General features: G+C 42.8%; 1 protein-coding gene across 1 annotated transcript in view; it reads left to right on the plus strand.

Moving 5' to 3' along the window:
• Positions 1 to 4,598, plus strand: part of INSRR (insulin receptor related receptor) — a 449,037-nt gene extending 444,439 nt beyond the window's left edge. Inside the window, exon 22 of the mRNA XM_069217860.1 lies at positions 3,237 to 4,598. Within this exon, the coding sequence (XP_069073961.1) occupies positions 3,237 to 3,576 (340 nt within the window). The 3' untranslated portion in view covers positions 3,577 to 4,598. The remainder of the gene's footprint in view (positions 1 to 3,236) is intronic.
• Positions 4,599 to 13,423: the final 8,825 nt, after the last annotated feature.

Below are 13,423 nucleotides of genomic sequence, written 5' to 3' on the forward strand. Positions count from 1 at the left end.
GTAGATGATCAATGTGATAACCAATGTACAATCACTCAGAGTTCTAAAGGGATGCTAAAAAGCAGCATTTTGGGAATATATCAAACTTGTCCCACACAGGAGCATCACTCTGGGCACCTTCATTAATAAATTAATCCCTCAGAAGCCATTTCCTAGGTACAAAGCCTACATGGATTCTCTTCGACCACCGTTGGTTAGGTTCTTGTCTATGAAGTTCCCTTTTGAAGTCTTTAAAATCAATATGCATTCAGCTGAGTGGAAAAAGGTCTCTATTAGAAATTGGGGTGTAGTTGGCAGAGGTTTGCACCCTGTCGAACTTAGGACCACAATCCTAGTCATAACAAGTAAGTTACACTCCCTAAATTAACCTGTGCTTGCCCTCTGGTAGCTTGGCAGGGAGCAGTCAGGCTTAACTTAAGAGGCAATGTATAAAGAATTTGTGCAACACTTTTAAAACAGCAACCCAGTGAAACACAACAAAAATACTCCACATCGGTGTAGGAACATAGAGAATATTTATCTGAGTGAAACAAGGCCAAAATGACAAAAATCCAATCAGTCGGTTATGAGATATTCACTTTTTAAAGCAGTGCTTTTTAGCAAGATATGTGGCTCAACACGATGTGAAGAACCCTGATGTGAATGCGCTTCTTTTAGATATAATATGGTAGTCACTGCAGCTGGGCTCTTCCCTGTAGAGCGGCAAGAATGCAGCTACAAGGAGCTTCAGCATGGCTGAGACAGATGCCACTCGGGCAGGGGGAACATCAATGAGTTAGCGATGACTCTTTTCTGCAGATAATCAAGCCTGACACTCCCTATACCTGCTGAAATGGTAGTGGTGTCAGAGAAGGGCACCTGCATTGCTTGGGACTCCTCTCTGGATGAGGAGCGGGATGGGGAGGCTGTGTGGCTCTCGGTGGGGAGAGAAAATAACTAAGGGAAAGTCTTCTCTGTCTCCGACAGGCCATAGAGTCATGGGCGCCTGCTGTGAGCACTGGATGACGGCGCAAAGTGGCCCCACATGCTCCAAAGGAGTGAAACAACTCGGGAGTTTTCCCTGACTCCAGTGGTCCGCAGAGTTACAGGCACCTGCTGCTTAGGATTAGGGATGGAACGAGGTGGCCCAACACGCTACGGACAAACTGCTTGCTAAGTAGGCTGGCTCTCGGCGGGGTGAAATAAGATGATGGGAGTGAGGTCTTTGATGTCCCTGGGACCTTGCAAAGAATGGGGAGCACATCAACAAGCCCTTGGAGTCACCCTGAACACAGTGGTGGTTCTTGCTCTGCAGGGCAGCTCAGCAAAGCAGGCCAGCAGTTCCTTTAAATTGTCAGGCACAGCAGAGCGACGATCCTCCAACACAGCAACCTTTACTCCAGCATAGATTCTTCCAGGTCCAGAGAGTACTGATTTTAGAGGGTCAGAGACCCAGTACTTCTACCAAAAAGTACCTTTGATGTGGGAGATGACTTAAGAAGCTTTCTCTGAAGTGCACAGGTTCTCCTTTCAGCCCAGCCCTAGGCCCAGACTATCAGTAGGAGGTAATCAGCCCCTTTGTGTGGGCTCAGGGCACTACCCTTTGAGATATAGTATGAACTCTTCCCAACCTTCTCCTCAGGAAGACCCATTAGTATGCAGCTGCTGTGGAGTATCCTGTGTTGTGGGTGTCTGAAGGGAATGCACAAGTGTAGATGTCACCTAGCCCAGGCCAGACATGTATTGGAGACAGGCTGTAGGCACACAGGGTAGTGAGAACAGAGAAATGCCCACTTTCTAAAAGTGGCATTTCTCAAATAGTAATAATAAATCCGACTTTACCATTAAAGAGGATTTATCATTACCATTTCAATAATACTAAACTTGAAGTAGCTATTCCTCTGTGGTCAGGAGTTACAGTTTAAAGGTATTTTAAGGAATTCCCAATGCTGGCCTAGGAGAGGGACAGGCCTCACAGTAATGAAAAATGACTTTGGTAGTTTTTCATTACCAGGGCATGTAAAACTTGAGAGCAAATGTCCTGCCTTTTACTACATGGCACCCTGTCCTATGGACCAACTAAGGCCTTCCTTAGGGGTGACATATGTCAGAAAGTGGGGGAGTTTAGGGCTTGACAAGAGGTTTTAAATGTCAAGTCGGTGGTAGTGAAACTGCTCTCAGAGGATCACCTACGGCAGGCCTGAGACATGTTTATGTGGCTACTTAAGTGGGTGGCACTATCAAGGCTGCAGGCCAGCTAATAGCAATCAATTTACAGGCCCTGCGTATATCACTTTACAAGGGACTTAAATATGCCAATTGTGGAATCACCAATGTTACCATGTTTAGGGGAGACGCACATGCACTTTAGCACTGGTTAGCAGTGGTAAAGCGCTTAGAGTCCTAAGTCCAACAAAACGATACAGCAATTAAACAGGAGGTATAACGCAAAAACACTGTGGTAAAACCACCCTAAGGATTCCAGGTCTAACAGGCTCAGATAGTGGGGCTTTTGTGAAAGGTGCACTAATTGTGCTTTTGGAAAATATTGAACATATTTTATTTGTCTGATGTATGCAAAACCTAGACCCAAATGGATTAGACCTCTGTGTCTTAGGTTGGGTTCTGCACTTTTCAACCAGCATTCGGTGAAAGGTAAAGAGTTTAATTATTTTTAGCACATGCTGTGGCCATTGAACTGATGTTTTATTTAAAGTATCTTCAATATTTTGTATGTCCATATTAGTTTATGCTATGAATGCACTTTCTGGTGTCTTTTAATGTGTTTTATTGGTGATGTATGCAGCTCGATGCATCATTACTGATTGACTAATACATACTTTTGTTTGGGCACTACGGAGGTACCCGCTGCGAAAATGGATCTACAGGTTCTATCAGTAGATTTTTAAGGACAGTCGGATGACGTAGCAGACCTATTTTTAGGTTTTTGACAGTAGGCTGTGCTGCTCTGATAAAAATTCCCTGTGGAGTTTCTCTTCTTCTGACCCATCTGTTTTACGATGCACTTTGTTAATAGTATGACAACGAATCCTGTGATATTGTATGTTTTATTTATATACAGCTTTTTAAGGTTTTTAACCAAAATAAAGTATTTTTGATGATGATGGCTGGATGGAGTAGCTTTTTTTTGTTAGTCTTTTACCAATGATTCCTTATTCCAATGAAGTTACAACAGAAACAGATTTTTTAATGATGCAGCAAATAACTTTCTAAAACATAGTCGTTTCTTATTGTAGGCATGAGCTGATGCGATGGTGCTGGCAACAGAACCCAAAACAACGACCATCTTTCATCCAGGTCCTGGAGAGCATCAAAGAAGAGATGCACTACAGTTTTCAACGGGTCTCCTTCCTGTACAGTAGAAACAAGATACGTCGGGATTCCGCAGAGCTGTCAGATATCGAAGCCGACCAACCGGAGCGTACCCTCTTGTCAGAGAATTCAGCTGCTAACTTTTCCCGCTTCCATGTCACACCTGTGGTAGAAAATGGAGGCCCTCCCGGCATGTCAGATAAACAAAAAGAGACCAGTAAGCCGCGGAACTGCTCACACATGAATGGAAAAGCCAATCTCTGAATTCTCATTGGCCACTTTTGAAATCCTTTTAAGTTTTTTTAATGATGTTTTAAAGTACAAAAATCTGAGCTTTCAGAGGCCCCTTGGCCCATTTTTGCCTGAAGTGAGGTAGCACACAGTAGAACATTTGTAAGAACACAGAATGTTTGCTGATATCGGTAAAGCGACTTGCTTCTTGTGGATGATACGGTCACCATCAAATGTGGAAAACACATGCTCAAGACTGACTGGATGAACAGTGGCTCTTTGTTGGTCCAGGAAACTTCACCAATGGAAAAAAACATTTGATAGCCCAGTCTCCATAATGAGTGTGCATGGAGTGGTGTTGGTTACTCCATGGACTCATTTTCTCAATCACGTTTGTAGGAGCCTGGTTTTTTAACATGGTTTGAATACCTTGTCAGTGCACAAAGGGCATATGGATAGCCCATTTCAGCAAAAGAAGAGAAGTGCTTTTAAAAAAAAGCAAAGACAGTGCTTGGATGGCTTCACACTAGTTTCTGCAGAATTGCCCTCTTGTTTCTGTATTGGACAGAATCACAGTTGTAGCCTCACATCTTTGAGGAAAGACATGTCATGAAAGGTTTACCAACAATCGAAAGGGTATGAAAGCAGATGACATTGCAGTGATAAAACAACTGTAAATTAAAAGAGATCAAGAATGTAGAATTGGAAGATATTCTTTGTTCTTCTTTAATGAAAGGCATATTTTTTAAATCAGGCTGTTTTTTCTTGCAGGTTTGCATTCCAGTAGTGGTGAGGTAGATTGTTTTTCCCTGAAATTTCTGCCTTGTCAAGTTTCAGTCTTTCTAAAAGGCGGTCTGGTTCCTCAGCTGAGTTAAAGCTTTCATTTTTCCCAGATGCTAAATTCCCAAATGTAGGCTTTAATGGAATCACACTCAGATCATTGGTGTTCCACTTACATGCTTCACTATTTTAATTTGGTCTAATTACACTGTGTAAGAAGCTTGAGCTATAAAAATGCATACTCGGAGTATGCCCAATAAAGGAACCAAAATGGCGCTGAGTGAAAAAACTGATATTTTTGTGAAAAATTAAGCTTTCATTTTTTTCTTTGCCTTTGTTGTTTCTTAGTCCACAATGGATTCATAATTTCGATATTGAAATGAATCACCACTTGTTTAGGAACTTGTATCTCAAATGCATTTGTTGTGCTTTATTTTCAGGATGACGACAAATCCGAAGTTAAGTCAAATCTACTGAGAGAGAATCAATTACTAAAATAGTAGCACGTTTTGATAAACAAAATTATTTTTAATTTTCTGTTGGATGGTTCAAGAGGACAATTGGAACATACATGTGCTGAAACATTCATCATTCAAGTATGTATTTTCACATAATGCAGTGATGATTTCAAATCACTCTGAACCTTAATGGAGGCTAGGTTAATTTTTTGTCCTATTTTTTAATTGGTCTTATTACAAAACATCAAATGCCAACCAGAGCGCACACACAAATGGTTGGACAAGCATTAATCCATTTCTTTGTCTCTCATTTGACCATGTATACAGAGAACAGAGAACACATGTTTTGGAATCTTTCTCCATGAGGTTTTGTTGGCTTTTTTATGCATTTTGTGTAAATGTTACATATCTTATGCCTCCTAGGCATGGCTGAATCTGAGACAGAAACACAACTCGACTCCCCTGTATATTTCATTTTTTTGTTGTGCATGAGAGGAGAGGGGAAATGAGATAGAGAAGGGGTCATAGAAATCTGAATGATGTGGTCAGGCCCGAAAAGTATGAGGCCTTATTTATTTAATGTCCATAAGTGATGACATACCACCATTCAACCGTTTCAAAGAACCCCCGAAATAGTTGTTTTGTCCACATATGTTGCTGGAGAGCACATGGAAGCAATGGTCAGTTCTCTTCTGGATCTTTCCAGTGTCACGGGACAAGGAGCGGAACATTAAATTAGAAGTCTTCAGAAAATAAAGGATCCAGTGTTAGCATGAATCTATGCACTGTAAGGACAAGTGGTTGAGAGGTCTGCACCTCTGAGTCTCAAGAGGTCTGCTGAAATTCTGTGTGACACTAAATAAATGTGGAAAGTTTCAGGAGCATCTTCTGAATACATCATCAGAAACCCAATTAATTCTACTTCTCATGTAGCGCACTTGCAACATGGAGAGATTCTCCCATCCCACGGAACACTAACAAATAGGTCAGCCTTGATGTTCTTCTTCCCAGATAGTGAATGAATGGGAGGCACACCAAATCATCCAGTACATGCCAAGGTGTTTTCGCTTGATTTTTCTATCTCTAATACACAATACTCCTTTCACTAGCTAAGCAACCAAGAATTTGCACCTGCAAAGGAAACATACATTGATAACAGAAAACACATTTCACAGGTTAAAATGAAAGCTACTCAGGATAACTTAGCAAAATGCCATTAAAAAGCATAGTTACACATTTGATTATAACTGTAGGCATATCAGAGTAAATGTAAAACATGAGAAATCAATACATATTTACAAATGCAGTATGCTTTTCAATAAATGCAGCATCCCATTAAGTAAATGTAAATGTGAATGGGAACTCCAAATTTCATGTTAATGCTAAACATTTTATCATGCGTGTATAAATGAAACCTCTAAATTGTGCAGTGAATGCACTTCTAATTATATAGTTTGATGCTTCACTTTACATTAATAAGGTTAAGTAAAGCACATAAGATATATGATGTTGATTACATTGTCAAGTTACTTTTGTAACATATGGGGGTGCTGCTCCAATGTTAAATCTATAATAATGTTCTTCAGAAAGGTTAAGGACAATGTCTCTGTGTAAGGTAATGACGTTGCCCTGTCATGCTTGTGGAGAAGTTGGAAGGCAATAGACACGCTGAAGGTAATTGATTACAATCTTGAGAACAATCTATTGAAGTAGTTGAGTTGATAGAATCCTCCAAATATAGTACACCTTAATTGGGTTGTATGCCCATTCAGGCAGGGTGGTCAACCTGCCATTTATGGAGGCCTGAAGTCCATCTGGACTGCCAGCTTTTCTAAATATGTGTCCCAGGAGTCTCCCTAAGGAGGACCCCTCTGCTGTACAGGTACAATTGCCAGGCCATGACATCTGCCATCACCCACTTTGCAAGTCCCACAGCCTGAGCTGCAAGGAAAGTGCCTCGGGGGATTTCGAAGCCATGGCGATAGGGCATTTCACCAAGACACATGCTAGGTCTATAAATTTGGTGGTGAACTTGTTCTTGCACGTACAAGTTGTGATCTCCAGTGTTAGAAATCAGGTCTGTAGTTGGCAGAGGTATACACTCTGTCTAATTAGGACCACAATCCTAGTCAGGGCAAGACAATTACATAACATAAATAACGTGTGCTCACCTACTGGTAGCTTGGCACAGAGCAGGCAGGCTTAACTTGAGAGGCAATGTGTAAAGTATTTGTGCATCACAAGTGAAGTAATCACAGTGACACACCACAATAAGGACTTCACACAGGTGTATTACAAATATAATTTATTTGTCTGGGTATATCAAGACCAAAGATTACAACAAGAATAGGATGAATATTCATTTTAAAGATATCATATCAAGCGCACTATATATGAGGCTTATTCTAGAATCTTTACTGTAGTATACCAGAATATGAGTGTCCCTCTGCGAGGAGCGCAGAGTGAGTTGATTGGGAATGGCCTGGATAAAGAGTACTAGATATTATGTCCTCGGTATGAAGAAAGCGCAGCAGAAGCTCAAAAACTGGTCGGGCCTATAAGTCCGGGAAGACATCACCTCTGCTGCGGGTGGAGGCTAAGTGATCTGAGTTGGGCCGAAACAAGGGCAAGAAGCAGAGTTGAGCTCGAGCACGACTCAGGTTGAGGCCAGTTTGTAGCGTGCATCACTGTCACTTGGCAACATGGGTGTAGCCCGCACTGAAGCTGCTCTGAAGTCCTGGTGCAATGAGCGGTGAGTTACTGTCAGCCCACTCTGAAGTCCGGGTGGGGCGAGCACAGGCTGCAATGAGGCCACACTAAAATCTTGGCTGGGTGGGAGGCAGGCTGCAACAGGCCTGCTCTGAATTCTTGAGCAAAAGGGAGTTGCAGGTTGCAGTGAAGCCGCGCTGAAATCTGTTAGATAAGCAGCAAGCTGCGATGCAGCCGCAATGAGATCTTGGTTAGATGGGCAGCGAGCTGCAATAGAGCTGCGCTGGAGGTCTTTGATGTCCTGGAGACCTGCAGAGGAACCGGGGGCAAGTAGGTAAGCCCTTGGAGTCACTCTGTGGGTGATGATTGAGCCTTGAGTTGCAGGGCAGAGATCAGCAGGGCAGCTCAGCAAGGCAGCAGTTCCTTGTAACTGTCAGACAGCAAATTGGAGATCCTTCAACACAGCAGTTTCTACTCCAGCAGAGGTTCCTTGAGTCTAGAAGTTTACTGATTTTAAGGGTTTAGGGTCCCACTACCTAAACTAGAAAGTATCTTTGATGTTGGGGTGACTACAAAACGTTCTTTTGAAGTGCACAAGTCCCCCTTTCGGGTCAGCATCGGCTCCAGACTGCCAGTGGTAGGTAAGCAGCCCCTTTGTGTGGACTCTAGACACTATCTGTTGAGGTGTAAGTGTGAGCCCTTCCCACCCTCCTCCCCAGGAAGACTCAACTGCAACTGCATATGCAGAACCAGCTGAGTATCCTGTATTGTGGGTGTCTGAAGGGAATGCACAAGTGTAGCTGTCGCCTAGCTCAAGCCAGATGAGTTTTGGAGATAGGCTATAGGCATACACAGCAGTGCCAGCAGAGAAATAACTACTTTCTAAAAGTATTATTGAATACAACAGGGCGGCCCAATATTTCCACAAGGAACTGGGTACTACAGTGTAACAAACAAAAGTGTCTCTGGAGGAATTAATTTTATTCCAATTACTATTATTTTCTGATAGTCAAAATAAAGATCCAACAGCAAACTAATGAAAAACACATAAATTGACAGAGCATTTCAAAAGCAAAATAAATGTATTTTATATATACACAAAGAAACCTCAATCTTACATCATACTTTTTTATAACAGACAAAACATACAGTAGCCCTAAGTGCGCCGGTTATGCCCAGACGTGGGTCCCCGGGCTCACTGTGCCACTGGATTCAAGCTAGCCTGGCTGATGAGGGGTGAAACCCCGAAACCGGTCCCAGGATGCTTGTTTCCGGTCCAGGGAGAACCTGGCCTGGCAGTTCGGGCTGGACTGTTCCCATGAGGAACAGGGTCAAGACTGATTTGCATATGGCTGGGCTCAAACTGGGGTGGCATGGTGAGCAAAATAATGGATGGATTAAACCCAGATCTGTGACTGGGGGTGAATGTTTGATTGGTTCCTCTTTCCGTCCATCCAGTTACGCTATCCCACAGCGTTTGTTTTGCTTTGCTTTTACCGCCCTAAGTGCGCCGGGTATGCCCAGACGTGGGTCCCGGGCTCACTGTGCCACTGGATTCAAGCTAGCCTGGCTGATGAGGGGTGAAACCCCGAAACCGGTCCCAGCATGCTTGTTTCCGGTCCAGGGAGAACCTGGCCTGGCAGTTCGGGCTGGACTGTTCCCATGAGGAACAGGGTCAAGACTGATTTGCATATGGCTGGGTTCAAACTGGGGTGGCATGGTGAGCAAAATAATGGATGGATTAAACCCAGATCTGTGACTGGGGGTGAATGTTTGATTGGTTCCGCATTCCGCCCATCCAGTTACGCTATCCCACAGCGTTTGTGTTTTGCTTTGCTTTTGCCGCCCTAAGTGCGCCGGGTATCCCCAGACGTGGGTCCCGGGCACACTGTGCCACTGGATTCAAGCTAGCCTGGCTGATGAGGGGTGAAACCCTGAAACCGGTCCCAGGATGCTTGTTTCCGGTCCAGGGAGAACCTGGCCTGGCAGTTCGGGCTGGACTAGTCCCATGAGGAACAGGGTCAAGACTGATTTGCATATGGCTGGGTTCAAACTGGGGTGGCATGGTGAGCAAAATAATGGATGTATTAAACCCAGATCTGTCACTGGGGGTGAATGTTTGATTGGTTCCGCATTCCGTCTATCCAGTTACGCTATCCCACAGCGCTTGTGTTTTGCTTTGATCATACTTTTATATAACAGACAAAACATACAGTAGCATATCTATAAAATCCCACTTTTACCCCCCCCCCCCATGATCCGTATATGGATACAATCCACTGAGCAGAAATCTCCTGTCCTCCTGACCACACAGGTAGATACATACGCAGTCCTAAGCAATTTTCATCCTTGTATTTCAAATGTTCAAAAAGAACTGGAGCAGCATCTGTGGATAATGCTGTCAGAAAGGACACACTGTCGACATTTCGGTTGCTCTTGGCCAAATGATCCACAAGACCATCCTCAAGACTCAGTGTCAAAAATGAATCAAAACCTACAGATATTATTACAAGCCATCAAACATATATAAAATGCACATAGTACTAACAAAACGCAAAACAAATATGTGCATCGCTTGCCCACAATCCACCTATAAACAGCACAAGAAACCTTACCCCAAGTGCAATCACCACAACCAAATAAATAAAGAAATCACCAAAGTGTCCTGCTCAAGTACAACCTGGACAAACGTGCCAAGCTAGCCACCAGTCTGAAAACATACCTTATACAGAATCGATCTCAATATCGAACTCGAAGCTACCATATATATCTGGTCAACACTCTAAATAAAAAAGACAAACAACACCCACAACACCGTGTAAACCATGAGTCCCACTCCCTGCAGTTACTCTCTTGCCACATCAACTTGTTCCAACGGGTCAAAAAAACTAATGGAAAATCATAATCAGTAAGTTACACAACATGGACAACACAAGGCTCTAATATCAGACCTCTCTACTCTCATCAAAAGGCAGGAACCAGTGCACATTTACTGTGACTCTACATGCACAAATGAAACAGCGTTATCTCATTCCAAACGCTACGTAAACGAATAAATCCACCACGTGTGGAATGCTAAACTGCTTCCAGCAAATCATGTGTCTCTCCCCAGACAATAGAGGTGCCATTTTAAGTAGTCTTGAAGATCTACAATGCATTAGAGTAGGCCAGGGTGGGAATCACTCAACCACCTAAAAAGTGTCCCCAATAAACGATACTTTAACTATTCAGAGGCTGAAGTAATATAACACAAGAATGCCAAAATAAATAACATAAAAATAATAATAATAAATGAATTATCACAAACCTGCCCAGTATAAAATGACAATCTCAATAGCACAAATCACAAAGATTATCTTATTGCAGGTTGTAGCTGAATCACAAAAGGTTTTGTCTCAGCATCATATCTCTTACAGACGATTGACGCAGACCAAATCAATCAAATACTAACAACTCCCCAACATATCATGTAGTCTAATGACGACATGGGGGCCAAATTGGAAGGTTTATACATGTAATTCTACTCTCTCTTCAGCAAGAGTAATATTGTCTAATCAAGAGCATATTGAATATTATTCAGCAATCCAGCATAAAAGATGTCCTTGCCTTCTGTAAAATAGTCATCCTTTCTGGTGCAGTTACGATTAATCCTCAAAAACTGGGTAACCAGGAGATTATGCCTTAAGTTTCTCAGATGATGGCTAGTATATTTCTATAAAGTATTTCTCAAAGAAGGCTTGGTATACAGTCCTACATTCAGGAGGCCTTCATCATTCGTAATTCTCAGATCTGGAAAATGTATTGAGTGGTTATTATACTCAACGGTTAACTGTAGATTACTAGCTTGAACATTTAACAATTTAAGAAATTCCAGGAGCTGTTCAATGGATCCATGCCAAATCAGAAAAACATTATCTATGTATCTTACCCATTCTTTTAATTATTACCAAAAGGATTTGTAAATGACTCTCTCCTCAAATGCTGCTACATAGAGATTAGCTATATTGAGAGCAAAAATCTCCCCCATCGCCACACCTTTTGTTTGAACAAAAATATTCCCATTAAATATAAAATAGTTTTGCTCTAAGGCGATCCAAGCACAATCTTTAATAAAATCTGTTGGTACATTATTGGGTCTAGCTCTTAAGTCCAAAGTCTGTTCAATAATTTCCAGTGCTTCTTATTGCATAACATTGGAATAAAGACTTTCAATGTCCATTGTCACCAGAATATCACAATTGACATTGAACTTGAAATCCTTAATCTGTGTAATGACCGAAAGACTATCTCTAATGTAAGACTTTGTCAAAGGAACAAAAGGTTTTATAAATTGCCATAACCATGTAGACTCACTGATGTCAATGAAAAGATTTCCTTCCTAATAAAAGAAGTAGGATCTCTAGGTAGTCTCAAGTAATGGACTGGATTCGTCAGCTGTTTTATTATCTCAGTCATAATCTGCCTTGTGCGGTACAACAATACCGCCCCCTTTATTCACTGGTTTTATTAGGTTGAGCGTAAGCGTACTTATACTTCTTCTGTGGGCTTCCAGCTATTTCATTTGTTAGTTTCAGTGTCATTAAAAAATTCTTGCTTTCTAGTGGTCAGTCTTGTCTCTTTGTTCCTCCTTTTTCTGTTTGGGAGCAGGGACAAACTACTGTAGAATTATGCTTTGTCCTGTTTATCTGGTCTGTAGGGGACTTTTCTTTACTTTGTTTCCTGCTCCTGTCCAGGGAAGCCTCCCTTTTAATTTGCAGATCATTTTTGCTCTGAGCTTAGCTGTAAACAAGGCTGTTATTTTGGTCACATTTGGCCTTTGTGGGCTCTCCACACCCTCTCTCAGCTGCCTGGCTCCTGCCTTTCCTTGGCTTGGATTTTCTTTACCAAGTGTGTCTGCCTGTTGTCCTCAGGTCGATGGATTGTTTGTAATTGCTTATAGACTAGACACCCAGCTGTACCATGGCTCTGTGATCCTTAGAGACGGTGCCCACTTTTGCTCCATACTGGAACCCCACTTGCAGCTCCATCAGTGCACCTCAGTTCACACACTACAAGCCCTCAGCTGTGCCACTGCCAGAATCCCACACTCGCCGTCTGCCAGAACAACTCAGTTATTACAGTCACTACACTCTGCTGTTCCAGTACTGGCACCATGGGTGCAGCTCCATCAGTGCACCTCAGATCACACACTCCAAGCCCCTCAGCCGTGTCTGTGCCAGAACGACACACATGCTGTCTGCCAGAGCACCTCAGTTCTTACAGTCAGTACACACTGCTGTTCCAGTACTGGGACCTCAGGCACTGCTTCATCAGTGCACCTCGGTTCACACACTCCAAGCCCCTCAGCCATGCCAGAACAATACACATGCTGTCTGCCAGAGCATCTCAGTCCTTACAGTTAGTACACACTGCAGTTCCAGTATTAGGACCTTAGGTGCAGCTCCATCAGTGTACCTCAGTTCACACACTCGGAGCCCCTCAGCTGTACTTTTTCGAGATTGACACACATGCTGTCTGTCAGAGCACCTCAGTTCTTAAAGTCAGTACATGCTGCTGTTCCAGTACTGGGACTTGGGTTGGGTGAAAAACTCCACTCCATTGGCAGAGTTTGCGGAATTCAGCAACTCCGCATTCTGCGGAGAAAGCGGAGTTCCAGATAGTCTTCGCACTCTGCAATGTAACAGAGTTTTTTTCTGATTTTCCCCTATTGGCACGCACTTTCTGTCATTTCCCATGCGCGAGATGTGAGTCGAAAGAATTCCGCTCTTTCACGATCACAAATGAGATTTTTTTACCCGCTCGCAAGAGTTAGTGCCACGCCATTGACTTCTGACCTGTCTTTTTTGACATAGGCGAGTGCGATCGACTGCTGCTGCATCCTGGCAAAGCTGAAGCAACTAAAATCTACAACTTTGAGTGAAAAATCTTCTCTA

This window comes from Pleurodeles waltl, chromosome 12, assembly GCF_031143425.1.
Source record: "Pleurodeles waltl isolate 20211129_DDA chromosome 12, aPleWal1.hap1.20221129, whole genome shotgun sequence".
Taxonomy (NCBI): Eukaryota; Metazoa; Chordata; class Amphibia; order Caudata; family Salamandridae; genus Pleurodeles; species Pleurodeles waltl.